This window comes from Myotis myotis, unplaced genomic scaffold (genome assembly GCF_014108235.1).
Source record: "Myotis myotis isolate mMyoMyo1 unplaced genomic scaffold, mMyoMyo1.p scaffold_m19_p_17, whole genome shotgun sequence".
NCBI lineage: Eukaryota > Metazoa > Chordata > Mammalia > Chiroptera > Vespertilionidae > Myotis > Myotis myotis.
This window is the reverse complement of record NW_023416321.1, coordinates 34843571-34861466: the sequence shown is the minus strand read 5'-3', so window position 1 is coordinate 34861466 and position 17896 is coordinate 34843571. Positions and strand designations below refer to the sequence as shown.

Genomic DNA, 17896 nt, shown 5'->3' with positions numbered 1-17896 from the left:
GGCTCGTTATCTCTTAGTCTTTCAACTGAGGCTGCTCTCCCTTCCACTTAGCTTTCCTGACCCCAGAAGTGTTCATCCACAGTTGATTGTGGTTCTTTTCTGAATCCAGATGTTTATTTCTTTCCAGGGGACTGGCACAAGTCCGCTGCCCACCTGCAGAAGAGTCTTCGAGTGGTTGAGGTTCGCCACGGGCCAGCCAGTGTCGAAATGGGCCATGAGCTCTTCAAACTGGCCCAGATCTTTTTCAATGGGTAAGTCTTTCTCTTGCTTCCTAGCACTTGGCCAGACCACATGCTGTTCTAGCTTTTATGGGGCTCTTCCAGATATTACTTTTTTCCTGTGGTGCTTTTCAGCATGTTGCAACTTCTTTATTTCCCCATTAGGAGAGATCCTGTCCTTCTGTTTTGCTGATTAAGTTTTATAATTTTCTCCTGAGAGATCTTAGCTCTGAGGGAGTTTCCTAGGGAAAACTGCCATGCAGTCCCCCACCCACCGACACAGACGTTCTTCTCAGGCCTCCCTGTTACTCTCACCTCCCCCGGGCTCATTCTCCACACCCTCAGCTCCAGGGGGCTCTTCCCTCTCCCTAGTCCTATTCTTTTTAAAGCAGCTGTTTTCAGCCACGAGTAATTTCCCAGCAGGCATTTGGCAGTGTCTAGAGACATTCTGCATTGTCATGACTCAGAGTTGCTGCTAAACATCCTGTGTATGCATAGGACAGTCCCTACAGCCAAGAATTCTCCGGCTTATGAGTGGTGGGTAGGCCTGATTTCCGAGGCACAGAGGCAGTCCGTGTGGCCAGAGAGAGAGAAAGGGGCTACAGACTGATGTCATGGGTGGACTTGATTACCCTGAGTAAACCTTGGCGTAAATATCAGATGAATGCTTTGAAATTTGCCTATTTCTCAGGATCCTAGACACCTTATACTTTTTTCTAAATAGTATTTTGTTCTCCAACTCTGCCTTGCAGTGTGTTTGTGAAAGTTATCTGATCTGCCCTTCTAGATTCTAAGATCCTTGAGGGCAAAATGATCTTAATGTTCTTCCCAGGGTGTGAGTAGACCCTCAATTAAAATTTGCTTGATTGAATGAGTGGATTCCCTCCCCTCACCTCCTTTGGTTCAGGTTCGCCATACCCGAAGCTCTGAACACAATACAAAAGGCAGAAAAGGTTCTACTGGTGCACTATGGCCGTGGGAATGACGAGCTCCAGGAGCTACAAAAGATGAAATCCTGCTTATTGGACTTGCCGCCCGTCCCTGAGGGGCCTGCTGTGTAGGGTCCCAAGGGGACTTTGACCCACAGAAAGGGACCCATGGGTGAGCTAAAGAGGTTCTGTTGCCACTGAGCTGGCACCAGGGAATGCAGGACTTGCCTGACTGCCACAAGCCTCGGGCAGGAGGCGTGGGGAGGACTTGGAAAGCATCGCAGTTGGAGGGATGCTCACCTATTGTGATGAATGTTTCTTGAAATTGTTAAAGGCCCTTCAGTAAAAGCTCCCAGTTCCCATAAAAGACTTAAAACTAGTATCCGGAGAGCCTAAACCCTTTATAAGGATTTTAGCTGATCCACAGGCATCTGGATGTCGGCCTGGGGTTTTGGCGAGGCGCCACCTCCCTAAATGATGGTAATCTGTTTCCTTGGAACATTCCTATGGTTTGTAGGAGTCATGAATGTTGTATACTACTCCAGCGGGAACTCAAACTCTTAGTAGTTGTATTATAATTGAAAAATAATTATAAAGCAAGAAATCAGGGAGGCTCCTTGCCTCTAGAGACATCTTCATTTATGGTATTCCTCAAATCCTTTGTTAAAACGGGTAAAGTATAAATTGTGAAAAGAGAAATAAATATGGGAATGTTTTATGATTGGGCAATTTCTTCCCAGGATGGCAATTCTAAATTTGTTTCCTACCAGTTTTCTAGGCCTTATTATCTGGCTTTCATTTTATAGTCTTGGCAGACTCACTGACCAAATACTAATAAAATCGGGCTTGTAGCAATGACTATGTATCACGTGTGCCTCCTGAGTTCTGTTGATTAGCAAGTCTGCAAAGAGATGACTTTTTATTTTCTACCAGACCTCCCCAAGCTGGCAAATGAAATACGGACTACATAAGTACTGAGAAGGGGGAAAGCGTCGGAAGATACTGAGGACGTGGCCATTACCGCTTGTGGTCTCAAACTTAAGGGACAGAAGCAGGGCTCTAGCTGGTGTGGCTCAGTTGCTTGGGTGTTTCTCCTGCACCGAAAAGGTCTCTGGTTTGATTCCCGGTCAGGGGTTCAATCCCCAGTAGGGGGAGTACAGGAGGCAGCCAATCGATGTATAGCTCTCTCATATCAATGTTTCTCTTTCTCTTCCTCTCCCTTCCTCTGTCAATAATCAATTAAAAATCTTAAGTAAATTTTTAAAAAGACAGAGGTAGGGGTGATAACTCTCTTCTACCTGGATGTGTAGCAATGGTCTCGACCACGCCCATTAAGAAGGCTGGAGTCTCCCTGGGTCTGAACCCCAGGGGCTGAGTCACCACTGGTGACCAAGTGGGGCGGATGAGTGAGAGGGAAGGAATGCCAGGCCCACGCAGCTGTGAGAGCTGCTCACCCTGGCCGTGCCCCAGCAGTGCCCTCTGGCTGCCACGGCGCTATCACCAGGAAATGAATAGCCCTGAAGATGCTTGGCAGAGGCTCCTCAGGAAGCGGAGTGTTTGGAACATGGTTCGTACTGAAACATTTGAACGAAGAGCAGGCAGAATCTGTTTCTTTTCTTTTCTACTAACTCACTCTGGCAAGGCAGTGGCCAGTGGGAGTTTTCTGTAGAGGTAACTTTTTCAAGAAGAAAATCTGTGGACAATGTTTCAAACATTTGGCACGTTTTATGTTCCTGTTGTATTTTGTAAAATAGGCATACTTCCCGAAAAAGAATATGTTTAGAATTTTTACATATCAGGTCCCATTTTTACGTGTACTTGAGAGCTTTCTTTAAATGCTTTATAAAATAAAGAATTATTTTTTGACATTACAAATTACTTCCTTACCTATCCATGTTATCCCCTGTTGTCAGGTGACTTGACTTGACTGGAAGAGACCTGGGCTTGCATTAAAACCTAAAATCTTCCCGGCCGGTGTGGCTCGGTTGGAGGGTCATCCCATGCACCAAAGGGTTGCAGGTTCAATCTCCAGTTGGGGTGAATGTGGAAAGCAATCAATAGATGTTTCTCTCTCTCTCTCTCTCTCTCTCTCTTCCCCCTCCCCCTCTCTAAAATCAATAAAAACATATCCTCAGATAAGGATTAAAAAAACAAAACTAAAGTCTGGCCCTGTCTGGATGGTTCAGTTCATTAGAGCGTTGTTCCAATACACCAAGGTTGCAGGTTCAATCCTTAGGGCACATTCAAGACTCAACCAATGAATGCATGGATGGTTGAAACAAACAAAAAAAATCCATATTTCTCTCTCTCTCTCTCAGTTTTTAAAAAAACTAAAAGTCTGGTTTATTTAAGATTGTGGAGCCAGGAAATGCCCTCCTGGGGGCATTCGTAATCCTAGTAGAGAATTCGTAATTCCCAGAGCAGAGAATCAGTCCCTGCCTTATACAGCTCAGATAACTGAAAGTCCTTATAAATGGAAACTTTCTGCAGAGCTTAGAGAGACCCAGGCTAGAAGTGCAGGACCAATAAATTCCCAAAGGGCTATTTATCTTCAGATTAAACTTAATACGGCTCAAAAAAGGAAGAGGAACAGGGTAACAAAAATTAAGGATAAAGCACTTTTATTGCAAAGTATACATTGAAACATTGGGGCAGCCTTCATGTCATATGTAATCTGCCATCCCGCTAGGGTTGTTGTTTTTTTTTTTGGGGGGGGGGGTAACTGGAAGATTAAACTGGAGCATTAAGTGCCCCTGGGGTCCAGAATTTTGCCTATGAAGAGAAGGGCCCCCGTGTCCGTGTCCCTCAGTACAAAGATGAACGGCTGGTTAAGGTGATAGTCCAGGGGGAAGGTGAGGCGAGCAGGCTGGAGCTCTGCGCTAGGGGTGGTGCCTGCCCCATCCTCATTCCACTCGAAGCCAGCGCGATGTTCCACTTGAGTAAGTTTGATAGATTTGCCCGTGATCTTGCTGAAGTCTGGTGAATCAAACAAGGATTGCAGCTCTGCAGAGATGGAGAGAGATTTCCATTAGCCAACACCCCAAGGAAGAATACCGCCTAGTTCCTAAATCCTGATTCAAAGAGGAAAGCAAGCGGGGAGTGGAACAGCTCTTTTGACCTTTTGTGAGATAGATAGGGCTCCAGTGAAAGGCTGAGTGATTTGCCCAAAAGTACACAGCAATTGAGGTTAAGCTTAGAAACCAAATCTACGGATCTGTCTTGAGAGGCAATGTTCTGAGTGCCTGTTATAGAATGTATGGTCATGGGGCTTTATAGGATGTAGGGTCATGGCGCTAAGAATGAGTCTGATAAGGAAGGCAGTTCAGTCTTCTCCAGCACCATGTCTGACAATTAAGGAATCATCTAGGGTCTCCCTACAAAGGAGTTCTACTTAGCGAGTCAGAAGGCTCCAAGACTCAACCCCACCCACCCCCAAGGCAAAGGAGCCTTGCAAACATACTCATGTCCTGCAGGGACTTAGTGACTTCGCCTTCATAACTCAGCTTCAGCTTGGGGACGGACAGGACTGCTTGAACCGTCTTCAGTTCTCTGTCTATGTCATGAACGAACTCAGAGGTGAGGCTCTCTTCTATCATGGTCAAGTTCTGGGTCACTTTCAGGGGCAGGAAGAAGATGATACTCATGCTTCCAGTCAAGGGCAACTGGGCAATCTGAAACAACAGGGAAGAGACCACATGAGTTAGTCCTTTAGAGCTTAGGAGCCTAGGGATACACATGCACACGCACATGCTTACACAGTGGGGCCCTGGGCCTGCTTTCCCCGGCCCCTAATCTATTTCACAGTTGTCCCTCTAGGCTATTGCGTTCATGCAGCAAGATGTTTACTAATGTTCCTTCAAAAAGTTGACGTCTTTTCTTACCTTGGCCCAATACCAACTGATTATCTGCTGAAAGAATTTTCTCCTGTGGTTCTCAGGAGGTGGGATTGAACTCTAGGTCTCTGTCTTCTCCCAAGGTTTATCTGCCAACAGTTACTAATCATCTGTTACACAGGGAGCCCTGGACCAGGAACGGGGGCAGTGGGTACAGAACACAGAAGCCACCATAAAGTGGGTCCTTTGACCGGAGGTTTTTACCCCAAGATCCATGTGACAAATTGCATCCCAGGCCCCAGTAGCCCCTGAAATTATATACAGAAATGTGTGTGTGTGTGCATACATGGCATTTCTTTCAAGTATTTCAGGTGCTTTGTCAGATTCCCAAAGAAAAAGGTTAAGAACTACTGACTTAGAATGAAAAGAAGTCAGGTATATGTGAAAGACTTAGAAGGTCAGCAATTTGGAGTTTGTGGCAGTTTTTGAAAGTTTGGCTTTGAATTCCAGAAATAAAAGTACCCCCCTCGCCCCACACACACACAAATCGAAGAAAGGAAAGAAAAGGTTTTTTAAACCAACATTTGAGCACCCAATCTGGAGGGCCCTAATTTCACAAGAAGGTAATGTCACATTACCTCATTAACTCTTACACGTAACCCTGAGAAGGTAAGTTTCTACCCACTTTTATTTTAAGAAGAAAAAAAAAAGATACAGAGAAGCTACTGCGGAAAGTCACGCAGTAGGTAAAATTTAGATTGCCGTCTGATGTTCACCCCCCACCCCCACCCCTACCTACAAACCTTGCAGTTCAGATCAGAATCCAAGCCGTAGCGTAAGACAGCTGTGGGCTCTGACATCATGGGCACTCTCACAGTCCTCTCCTCATCCAAGTGGAAATCCTGGAGGGAAGTCTTTTTGGGATCAAACTTTGTTACCCACTGCCCTGGAATGAAACACATGGAGCACCCTAAGTCCCAGGAGACAGAAAGGCTAGGACCAGGCTAAGACCAAAGCCTAGCTAAGGGAACCTCAGTGTCAAAGGCCCCGACACATCAGGGAATACGTAAGCTCAGAAGGAAATACGTCGATTTTATTCATTTGACTGGATGGATGGTACAAGTTCCATGACCACCGGGGAGAACAGTAACCTGGTCGACGCTTCTACAGTGGTGTGTCCGGGAGACAGAATCAAAGCAGGTCAGAGCTGGAAGGGGCCTGGACCTCCTCTCATCACCCCTCACAGCTGGAAAAGCACTGCAGCCCAGAGAGGCAAAGGGACTTGCCAGAGTCACACAGCGAGTTGATGATCAGCTCCCTTCGTTCAATGTTGCCTTTTAACAGGCTGGTTTGGAACTGCTTCTTTCGCTTCGTGGGGATCAGTGCTGCAGGTTGAGCATTTTTCTGGGAGTTTAGGGGTCCATTCTTGCTACTGCTCCATAGATGGTTATAAAGTATTTTAAGGGGAGGTTGCCCGAAAACCCACCCGAGGCTTATCAGAATGGGGCTGGCCTCCCATGGGCCCGGGGAAGTCTTGGGCCTATCACCACAGCCTGGAAGAATGCTGTTAGCCAGCAGGGGCTTATTGGTACCTGCTCCTGGGCACAGCGCTAGGGCTGATGTGAGGATGGGAGGGACCTAGAGTCCCCATGTTGGAGATGAGAAAATAGGCCCAGAGAGGCTACGGAGGGTCGGCAAGGCTCTGCAGCCAGAAAAGACAGAGCCGGGCTCTGGCCCAGCCAGAAACCGAGCAGTGCCCAACCCACACAGGCACAAGGTGGTCATGTGTTCTTTCCTCACAGCCTTTTACACTTCGTAGGCCAGGAATCTTACCACACCAGATAACGCTCCGCCAAGTGCGTTTCTCAGGCCCTCCTCTGGCTTCGCCCCCGGGTAGTTATTGAACTAGGTCTTTGACTTCCCCTCTTTCCTGGTCCTGTCTGACGCCCACCATCCACCCTTGGCCTACAGAGAAGTGGAGAAGGCCTCACCCTTGAAGTAAGCCACACCCAGAAGGAGAATGCTGATTTCACTGGGCAAGTCCCTTGTGGACCTAGCGATTTTCCCTTTCGTCTGGGCCTGCACCCAGTTGTTAATCTCCTGAAGGTCCATGCGGGAGTTGCCGGTCAGGACTCTGGGCCTGGTCCCATATGACTTCTCCAGTGGTGCGACAAAGCTGGATTTTATCCGCAGCTCTGGGGAGAGACGCGCAGGGTTAGTGTCGTCTGAGAGCGAAACCCGCATCCCCTCCTTGGAGGCATGCCAGGCTTAGGTTCTAGTTTACACTCGGGCCCTGACTTCCCTCCCGGTGTCTTCCCGTAACTGGCTGGGACCTCGTGCCAGCTTCCCCAGGCGGCACTGGGCAGGGAACTACAGATTCTGCTCCTTGCTGTTTCTCTTCGTGTTACTGCCCTCCCCTGACCCTCCCTCAGCCCACTTCCTCTTTCGGATCCCCTTTGGGCTCACAGGGCCACTTCCTGCCTACCAGGGCTGGGCCTGGCCGGGGCAGACATGCAAAGAAACCCCCCACGCTGCTCCTCCGCAGCTCAGGCGAGCCCACTCACTCTTCTCAAAGACGATCCGGGAAGCAGTCTTGAGGTTTTTCTGGGGGGCAGTGACGGAGGCCAGGAGCTCCTTGTAGGTGCCGTGGATGTCTGGGTTGGTGATCAGATCATAGTAGAGAGCCCGGTGGATGCTGGATTCTGTCCGCTGTTCAGCTCCTGCCAGAGAGACAAGGATGTGGGCTCGATGACTGTGCACCAGCCAGCTCAGGCCAGCTCCCAGGGCAGGACAGGAGAGGAGCACTGTACCTTAGTCTTTTGTCTCCCGATATCGGAGACATTCTTAGGTAGGAAGGACTTTGAAGGCAACAGAAGAAATAGAGGTTTTCCTGGAGCAGACTAAGGGCCTCAGGCCCAGAGAGAGATAAGGGTGGGCCTGAGGGTACAGGTCCCTGTGCTTCTCCCATCACAGCCTCACCAGACTGTTCTGTAGTTGCCGGTTTGTTGTTTACTTATTTTTATTGATTTTTTATTTTTAGAGAGAGGAAGGGAGGAAGAGAGAGACAGACATCAATTTGTTGTTCTGCTTACTTGTGCATTCATTGGTTGCTTCCTGTATGTGCCCTGACCCAGGATTGAACCCGCAACCTTGGCATATTGGGACAATGCTGTAACCAACGAGTTACCCAACCAGGGCCTCACTTATTCATTTCCCCGTGACCCAAGTGAAGGCAAAAACTGTGCCCACTTTTGTGCAGTTACATCCCCAGAACTGAGCCTAACGTCTGGCACGTAGTGGCAGCTCATTTAAGGAATTAATGAGCGTCAAAGTCCCCATGTCAGTAAGTGGTCCTGAAGCCGCACACCGGTGTCAGCACCCTCCGGGGGAGCGAGGGACCTGTGTGTGCACAGCACTTGCCTGCTGGGACCTGCTGGGACTAGTCTCAGCATCTCTACGCCCCTCCCTGAGATGCAGGCGCTCTGGGGCTTGGAGAGCCAGAGATGTGCGGTGGCCCCATGGCAGCTCTGGGACCCTGGGGCTTTCTGGTCAGAGAACTCACCCAGCGAGAGGGCAGAGAGCGCCGTGGCCACGCTGAGTGGAGACAGGAGCACATTGGCCGTGGGGCTCGTGCTGGATTTCACGCGGTACAGGTCGTAGCCAAAGTTGGAGACGGCCGCTGCCAGCTTGTTCACCGGGACCTTGAAAAAGGGATCCTCTTCCTCCACAGACCCCGCTGTGGTCTCGTGGTCTGGGGAGCCCTGGATTTGAGTACAAGGACCAGTGGAGATGAGCAGTGGGTGACTGGCCTCCGCAGCGCTTTGGGTGGGACTGTGGTTCTGGCCCCCGCCTGACTGTGGTGTGTTTTAGGCTAACGCTGGAGTGACCATGCAGGAGCTCTCTGCTGGGGAGAGGCAGCCCAGAAGAGAGACTAGCTGACCAGGTTTCAACACTAGTGACCTGCGAGCCTCAGGCCTGTGACACACTTAAAAAAAAAAAAAAAAAGTCCAGCCGGTGTGGCTCAGTGGTGGAGCATCAACCCATGAACCTGTGTGATAGAAGTCAGGGCACATGCCCAGCTGCAGGCTCGATCCCCAGCAGGGGGCGTGTAGGAGACAGCGGATGAATGATTCTCATCACTGATGTTTCTATCTTTCTCCCTCTCCCTTCCTCTCTCTGCAATCAATAAAAATAATTTAAAAAATAATTTAAAAAAATTTTAAATCCAAGGAGAGAAGAGGAGCCTCCTCCTCTCCCAAGAAACGCTGTTCTCAGGCCAGACCAGATTCCTGTCTGCTCTCCCTCACTCACTGCTCCCAGGTCTCTCTCCACCCATCAAACCTCTGTCTTTGACGGCCCTGATCCGACATCACCTCCTCCACCACAGACTTCCCCAGTTTGCCCCAATCGGAAGGGACCTTTTGGTTTTCTGACCTTTTTCAGAGTTCAGTACCATATATTAACCATCTGCCCTGTACTGACTGGGCTCTGTGCTAGTTCTTTTCATTTGAGTTGCTTCATCTCATGCTTGTTGACATATTTGATGACCTCCCCAGACTAATATCTCAAAAGACGGAGTCCCTTAAAGGCAAGAACTGCCTTTTGCAGAGCAGGTGTTCATAGATGAGATATAAGTGTCAGGCCACATGGTCCTGTAATGATGGGTATTTTTAAATCCCATTTCATAGATACAAGTGACTTGTCTAAGGTCACCAAGTTAGTGAGAGGGAGAGCCAGAATTCAACTCGAACTCACGACAAAGTCCAGGCCTGCAGTCAGTGAGTGTGCCCTGGCTGCCCTGGCCCCTCGTGTGGCCATAACGCCTCGTGGTCACATAGCATCGGCCTCCTAGCATCTGCCGTTGCAACCCAAATGCACTCCCTCCGCACAGGAAAGCGGCCTCTTCACAGCTTTACACGGGAACAGATATCTGAGAAAAGCACCCACTCAAGAGACCCGCAGCAACGCAGGTAATGAGGGAGGGTCTGTGGAGAGCAGCTACCGCGTTTGGACAGGTTCAAGCCTCGGACTAATGAGAGGGCACAGTCCTCTCGTGGCCACGTGCAAGTCCCAGCTTGGAGGGCAGAGCCCTCCCAGCACAATTATAGCCAACAGCTATGGTTGTAAGCTTGAACCTACGGTCCGAACACGTGGTCTGAGTGATGTGGGCTTGATAGAGTTCAGGTGCATGTAGTTGAGTAAGCTCGAAACCCATGAGAATGGGGGTTCCATTGTGTAATGGTTAGCACTCTGGACTCTGAAACCCATGAGAATGTGGTAAACATCTTGACCACGCCCACCCTTACTTTGCCTCGTGGAATCTGGCTATCAAGACACGGCTTACAGGCTGCGGTGCAGTCTCTCCATCAGAGAGGGCAGCGTCCCCCTCAGACCCAGCTCTATTCTCTTGTCTTTTCTAAATCCTTCGCCGCCCCCACCCAGGGTCACCCTTGGCCATGCTGGCGCGATACGAGGGTCTGCACTGAAGGGGCACCCCAGGCTTGCGAGAGTGCTTTTGCTTTTCACTTTTGAGGATCTTATTTTTGTCCCCATTCTGTTCTCTGAAAGGTGGGGCAAGACATTTTCTCTGTTTTGCTGATGTCTAGGTGTAGCGGCCTGGTCTGGAACCTGGGTGCCTGCAAAGGAGAGGCCCCCACCCCACCCACCACCACTTCCCACGCCCCCACCCACCACCACTCACCTCCGGGCTGCCAGCGTTGTTCTGGCAGCTGCCGCTCCCGAGGAGGGCTCCAGTCCAGAGGAGTAGCATGAGGGCCTGCATCCCGGGGCCTGCAAGAAAGCGGGAAGTGGCAGGCTGCGTCCCTCACCCCCACCCTGCACCCACCACCCTGGGCACCTTCCCCTCCAGCCTCCCCAGGCTGGAAGTGGGCGCTCAGCTAGATCCCTCCCTCTCAGCAACTCCCCACCTCACCTGCCTCAGGGCCCACAGTCACACCAGGTGAGCTTGGGCTCTCACTCCATGGTCTGTGTCAGGAGACCCACCTGTGAGCCTAAAGCCCAGGACAGTGAAGACCCAGCGGTGGGCTCCCGTGTGTGGGTTGCACACCAAGGTTTTCCCCTGGAGGCACCGGGCCAGCTCATGATACAGGATTTGGGGCAATGTCTAGTAACATAATTGGGGCAACATCTAGGCCTCATGAGTAGAATCACTGAATACAGAGAATGGAGGCATCCGGTCCAGCCCCTGCTCTCCCCAGGAAGTTCTCAAACTCATTGAACTCCTCTGGCCTGGAAGCTGTGGCCTCATAAGGGATTCATTTCCTTCCTAGACAGAGCCCTGATTCTCACGGTTAGGAGTGCTGGGCCTTGGGTGGGACAGCCTGGGCTCAAATTTCAATTCTGTGTCTTAATAGCTTTTTTCCTTTTTCTTTTTTTTCTAATTTTCACCTGAGGATATTTTTTCCATTGATTTTTAGAGAGAATGGGAGGGAGGGGGAGAGATGGAGAGAGAAACATCGATGTGAGAGAGACACATCTATTGGTTGCCTCCCTCATGTGTCCCGACCGGGGCAGGAGGATTAAGCTTGCAACCCAGGTACATGCCCTTGACCAGAATCGAACCCTGGACCCTTCAGTTCACAGAGCCAAACTGGCTAGGGCTTAATAGCTTTCTAAATCATAATCTCTTCTCTACTGAAATGGAAATCAAGTAGTTCTTAACTATTGTGATGAGGATTAAAGTAGGTGATGCCTTCATCGCACTTCCCAGTTCCAGAGACAGGGGGAGCGTTCCAGTGGTCCCTGAGTCAAAACGTGTCCCTCCAATTTGGAGGGGGGGGGCCTTCTCCCCTGGGGAGCCAGGTCTTCTTCCCCCTACCAGCTCGGAATAGCTCTTACTCCTCCGAAGCCTTCCTTCCTCCAGGTTAAGCAAAACCCCTCTTAGGAAGACCACCCAAGTCCCTTCGACTCCCCAGCCGTGGTCTCTTCTGACCTGGCTCTGGTCTGGCCCCTGGACCACAAGGGAAAAGGGTCCAGGGCTCTAGGTCAGTCATATCAAACTTTCCGCCCCGAAGGCAGCATGCCTCCTTTATTTGGCCCATGTTCGCCTTTGAGTTTGACATGCTTGCTCTGGGTGCTCCACCATCCCTTACCCTCCTGCATTCACTGTACATCGGGGCTCAACCCTGGGATCATGATGTGGGGGGAAAAGGATGAGGCAGCTGCGGGTGGGGGTTCCCAAATCAGATCTTTCAAGAGGCCTTCTGGTTAGAAAGTGGGACAACGTCTCGACCACCAGGACCTTTGTCTGGTGCATGTCCTCCCTCCATCCACACTGTCAAGTCAAGAATTTACAGTCTGGGGAGAACCAAGATGGCGGCATAGGTTAACACCGGAGTTTGCTGCTTTGAACAACTACTTCAAAAGTGAAACCAAAAAACGGAAGGGACATCACCCAGAACCACAGGAACGCTGGCTGAGTGGAAGTCCTACAACTAGGAGGAAAGAGAAACGCATACGGACACTCAGAGGAGGCTCAGTGCTGAAGTCAAATTCTGAGGTGCGGAGTGCGCGAGCGGGCTGGCGGTGGAGGGCAGGGTTGGCGTTTTCAATCGGGAGGGAGTCGCAGACTCTGAGCTCCAGATCCGGGCGAGTCTTTAGCAACCCAGACTCAAACGGGAGAAGCGGGACTGTCTGGCTTCGGTCAGAGCGAGTGCAGCTTTCTCTCTGAGCTTTGCAGCGGGTGCTGGGACTCTGAGAGGCAGAGCCCCTGGGGACAGGACTGAGAGCCGCCATAACTGCTCTCTCCGGCCCACCCTGTTGATCCTGTGCGACCCGCCCCGCCCAAGCCCTGCACAGAGGCTTTTGCCGGATAGCCTCAGGCAAAGGCTAGATTAGCACCTCCCTAGAGGACAGAAGTTCTCTCACTGCTGACACAGCTGATTCTCATAGCCACTTGGCCTGGAGGTCAAACCCTCCCTGGAATTAGCTACAACAATCAAGATTTAACTATAAGACTGCGAACAAAGACCACTAGGGGGTGGACCAAGGAAGCATAACAAAATGCGGAGACAAAGAAACAGGACAAAATTGTCAATGGAAGATATAGAGTTCAGAACCACACTTTTAAGGTCTCTCAAGAACTGTTTAGAAGCCGCCGATAAACTTAATGAGATCTACAAGAAAACTAATAAGACCCTCGATTTTATATTGGGGAACCAACTAGAAATTAAGCACACACGGACTGAAATAACGAATATTATACAGACTCCCGACAGCAGACCAGAGGAGCGCAAGAATCAAGTCAATGATTTGAAATGCGAGGAAGCAAAAAACACCCAACCAGAAAAGCAAAATGAAAAAAGAATCCAAAAATGCGAGGATAGTGTAAGGAGCCTCTGGGACAGCTTCAAGCGTACCAACATCAGAATTATAGGGGTGCCAGAAGATGAGAGAGAGCAAGATATTGAAAACCTATTTGAAGAAATAATGACAGAAAACTTCCCCCACCTGGTGAAAGAAATGGACTTACAGGTCCAAGAAGCGCGGAGAACCCCAAACAAAAGGAATCCAAAGAGGACCACACCAAGACACATCATAATTAAAATGCCAAGAGCAAAAGATAAAGAGAGAATCTTAAAAACAGCAAGAGAAAGAAACTCAGTTACCTACAAGGGAATACCCATACGACTGTCAGCTGATTTCTCAACAGAAACTTTGCAGGCCAGAAGGGAGTGGCAAGAAATATTCAAAGTGATGAATACCAAGAACCTACAACCAAGATTACTTTATCCAGCAAAGCTATCATTCAGAATTGAAGGTCAGATAAAGAGCTTCACAGATAAGGAAAAGCTAAAGGAGTTCATCACCACCAAACCTGGATTATATGAAATGCTGAAAGGTATCCTTTAAGAAGAGGAAGAGGAAGAAAAAGGTAAAGATACAAATTATGAACAACAAATATGCATCTATCAACAAGTGAATCTAAGAATCAAGTGAATAAATAATCTGATGAACAGAATGAACTGGTGATTATAATAGAATCAGGGACATAGAAAGGGAATGGACTGACTATCCCTGGGGGGGAAAGGGGTGTGGGAGATGCGGGAAGAGACTGGACAAAAATCGTGCACCTATGGATGAGGACAGTGGGTGGGGAGTGAGTGCGGAGGGTGGGGCGGGAACTGGGAGGAGGGGAGTTATGGGGGGAAAAAAAAAGAGGAACAAATGTAATAATCTGAACAATAAAGATTTAATTAAAAAAAAAAAAAAAAAAGAATTTACAGTCTGTCTTCCCTGCCTGCCCCTCCCCTCCCCTGCAACACACACACACACACACACACACACACACACACACACACACGGGCCAAGGGTCTCGAGACCTCTCATTGTCCTTTCATGTACCCAATCACACCCCACATACACACACACACACACGGGCCAAGGGTCTCAAGACCTCTCATTGTCCTTTCATGTACCCAATCACACCCCACATACACACACACACACGGGCCAAGGGTCTCGAGACCTCTCATTGTCCTTTCATGTACCCAATCACACCCCCCACACACAACACATACTTTTCTGACTTCTCAGAACAAAGAGGAAAGTTGGGAGTGCAGTGTGTGACTTTTGGCTGAAGATCTTAAAAGTGAGCCTGATAATCCACCGGGCAACGTTATAGAGCATGAAAGGCAACACCTGAGTGCCCAGCTTCTGGCTGGCCTGCCCGTGGGAACCCGCTTTCCCTGTAAACCCCGATCTGGAGCTCGCGTCTCAGTGAGGAGCCCTGTCTCCTCAGCAGCTGCCCTTCCACGTGGCTGCCCTTGCCGCTCAGGGAGACAAAGGGGTAAGCTCTCTGCAAGGCCAGATAGAGACCTAACACCACCCAGCTTTCAGCTGCGCTCTCCACCCAGCCAGCCCCACCCAGAGCTGGCGGGAGCCCTCCTTGCCTGAGCCTCAGGGGACTGGTTTATTGGAGGCTGAAAATTCAGTGAGATCCGCAGGCAGGCAGCGAGGCCAGAGGAAAAGTTGTTAGCTCTCATTGCTCTGGCCAGCAGGGAGTTGCGATAGGAGCCAGGGATAGGGGTCATCCTGGGACAGTGTTTAAGCAAACGAAGTTCACAATTCCAGTCCCTGTGAAGGTGGGGCCTTCTCTGTGGGGATCCCTACAGAGTCTGAGCCCAAGCCCCGAGTCCCGTGATCACGATCACCATGTGGGTGGGCTGTGGACTGAAGACGAAGTGAGGGACCCTGGTGGGATAAGGCACGTGGCTCCACAGCTGGCCCAGGGCCAGGCAGTGGGATGTGTAGTATTAATAGCACCTCTTTGAGTCCTCCACCTTAGCCCTGGGGATGAGGGAAGTGGAGAGATTATTGAAAGCCCCCTACAAGGGTAAGGGTCTGCATGGGGGGCCCCTCTGAGCACACTCGATGCCCTGTCCAGGGTGATCGTTCATGGCCTGGGGCAGGCAGCCATTGCCTGGCCAGGGGCATAGGGACAACGATGCCATCCTGTCCAAAGGGCAGTATTCCAGCCAGATTCCTGTCCTACCAGGTTGGGGAGGGCAGGGGAGGAAGCAGATACCTCTCTGCTGGGCCAAGGTCAGGCCTTACTCCCTGCCACATGGCCCAGATCAAAAGGCACAAGGAACTGGGGTTTCATGATCTTGACTTCAAGCTAGAAGGAGCCATTTGAGCCAATGCATGTGTTTCTAATTAAACCCAATTGTGAGACAAACACCATCCCTCCTCCTCTTCTTCCCCCTCTCTTTCCTCCCCCTACCCGCTCCTCCTCCTCCCAGAACCACAGAGCCTTCAAGCCACAGGGTGGTGGACCACATGGGCAGTGCAAGGAAGGGCACACCCTCTCCCCTGGCTCAGGGAGGGGGATTCCAGGGGGTCCCCTCCCAGCCCACCCCACCTACAGTGACTCCATCAGTCCCCAGTCAATGTTTCCTACGAAGACCTGATTAAGGAACCAGAGTGCCCATGAGCTGCCCCTCCCCACACCTCAGAAGGACCAGCCTTGGGCAAGTACTCCCCGGCCCCTGCCTCTCCCACCCTCAGCCTGGGGCTGAACTCCCAGTAGATGGGCATGGGCCAGGCAGGGATGGGGTTTCTGGGAAGCCTGCAGCTGTCCTTTGGCCCGGACCCACGCCTTGCTGTGGCATGCCTCAGGGAGCGGAAGGGGTGCGGGCAGCATTCTCTCCAGCACTGGCAGCTGAGCCCCCAAACCCCAAACACTGGCTGGGCTCCATAACAATCTCTGTGTGTGAGAGGCCAGAACCCCATTGACCTGCCAGCTTTTCCTGGCAGCTCCCTTGGCCAACAGAAAAGTGTGGGCACAGGGGAGAAGGACACAGCTGTCCTCCATCCCAGCCCTCCAGCACCGCTTAACAGCCCAGCTGCCTGGCAGTGCTGGGACGTTACCATTGAAATCAGCACCAGTTGCCTGGAAAAGCAGCAGCGAGCTGAGCCCAGCTCAGGCTGGGCTGCAGGATCGGCTGCCTCCCCAGCGGCCCTGGTGGAAACACTGCTCCTGGCAGCCTCCTCCCCTCCGGGCTGCAGAGCCTCTTGGAGGTGCTGCTCAGACCTGACCCTGCAGCTGAGCTCCCTGCTTCTCCCCCCCACAGCCCTCTCCGTTGTTTCCCACCCACTTGGTTCAAGTTCTCCCAGCCTCTCCTAGTGGCGCCCGGAGTTCGGGGATGATTGGGTTGCCGCCTTCTGACCCCCAACTCCCTCTGCCCTCTCTCCTCCACTAGCCCTGATGCCCATGCTGCAGAGGCTAGTTTCCCACCTCCTCTCCCTGGCACCTCTCTTTGCCACTCCCTGGGGTGCCCTGCCTCTCCCCAGCCCCGCAGCCCACGGGAGCCTGTCCTGTCTTCTCCTGACACAAAGGCCGGACAGGGCTGCTTTACCTGTGGGTGCGCTGCAGCTCGGTGCCCAGCCTAGTCTGCACACTGAGGGGGCTCCTGCAAACACAGGAGCTTTTTCTGTTGCCTCCCAATCCCGCTTCCAGCAGGCTTCAGATTACAGCTACTCCTGTCTTAAAGCGACCTGCACTCAATTCAGATTCTGCGATTGCATCATTGTCTGGTGTTAACTTTAACCCCCTGCTGCCCTTCCTCCATGCACCCCTACGACACACACCCTGCTCCACCAGGCCTTCCCTCAGGCCCTGGCCTTCCTCCCTGCCTGAGGTTTCACCCCCAGAGGGCACCCTGGCCAGCCCAGGTGGGAGTCAGGACTGAGGAAGAGTCTTGCAGGGGGAGGCCCCAGAGGCAGGCTAGTGGAGTGGAGAAAACACTGGCCCAATACTGGGGTTCTGGTTTTTTCTTGGTCCTTGGCTCGGACACTAACTGGGATTTGGGGCAAGACAACTCTCATGGTTCCTCCCTTTCTCAGCTGAAAAATGAAGGGATGGTCTGGCTGGGTATCTCAGTTGCTTAGAGCATCACCCTGATATGCCAAGGTTGCAGGTTTGATTCCCAGTTAGGACACCTACAAGAAGCAACCAATGAATGCATAAAAAAGTGGAACAACAAATCCATATCTCTCTCTCTCTCTCTCTCTCTCTCTCCTTCCCTCTTCTGAAAAAAAATCAATAAGTAAGAAGAATTTTTTAAATGAAGGGATGAGCTTGGCTGGTATGGTTCAGTGGTTGAGCATCCACCTATGAACCAGGAGGTCACGGTTTGATTCTCAGTCAGGGCACATGCCTGAGTTGTGGGCTTGATTCCAGTAGGGGGCATGCAGGAGGCAGCCGATCGATGATTCTCTGTCATCATTGATGTTTCTATCTCTCCCTCTCCCTTCCTCTCTGAAATCAATAAAAATATATAAATAGCTCTGGCCAGTTTGGCTCAGTGGATAGAGCGTCGGCCTGCGGACTCAAGGGTCCCAGGTTCGATTCCGGTCAAGGGCACATCCCCAGTGGGGAGTGTGCAGGAGGCGG

The 17896-nt window shown here is 51.0% G+C and overlaps 2 protein-coding genes across 3 annotated transcripts in view; one reads left to right on the top strand and one right to left on the bottom strand.

The window, feature by feature from the left end:
* SMYD4 (SET and MYND domain containing 4) overlaps positions 1-3018 on the top strand; it is a 29319-nt gene extending 26301 nt beyond the window's left edge. Inside the window, exons 10-11 of one of the 2 annotated variants that reach the window (XM_036341007.1) lie at positions 128-251; positions 1126-3018. In XM_036341007.1, the coding sequence (XP_036196900.1) occupies positions 128-251; positions 1126-1279 (278 nt within the window). In that variant the 3' untranslated portion in view covers positions 1280-3018. The remainder of the gene's footprint in view (positions 1-127; positions 252-1125) is intronic. The other variant, XM_036341008.1, reaches the window with a different exon arrangement.
* An 826-nt stretch (positions 3019-3844) lies between these two features.
* SERPINF1 (serpin family F member 1) lies at positions 3845-17015 on the bottom strand. Its single transcript, XM_036341914.1, has 8 exons — positions 16860-17015; positions 10682-10770; positions 8543-8741; positions 7545-7700; positions 6972-7175; positions 5784-5926; positions 4608-4818; positions 3845-4150 (listed from the first exon to the last, which is right to left on the bottom strand). Exons 2-8 carry the CDS (start codon positions 10760-10762, stop codon positions 3891-3893), a joined length of 1254 nt encoding a protein of 417 aa, XP_036197807.1. The 5' UTR covers positions 10763-10770; positions 16860-17015; the 3' UTR covers positions 3845-3890.
* Between the last annotated feature and the right edge of the window lie 881 nt (positions 17016-17896).

What these genes read in the sequence shown, in the direction of transcription:
- SERPINF1 (XM_036341914.1), bottom strand. Translation starts at nt 10,762, where the DNA reads ATGCAGGCCCTCATGCTACTCCTCTGGACTGGAGCCCTCCTCGGGAGC. An exon ending in GCTCTCTGCCCTCTCGCTGG is followed by an intron (nt 7,701 to 8,542) that starts GTGAGTTCTCTG and finishes TCTCTCTGGCAG; the next exon opens with GAGCTGAACAGCGGACAGAA. An exon ending in ATTCTGATCTGAACTGCAAG is followed by an intron (nt 4,819 to 5,783) that starts GTTTGTAGGTAG and finishes CTGTTGTTTCAG; the next exon opens with ATTGCCCAGTTGCCCTTGAC.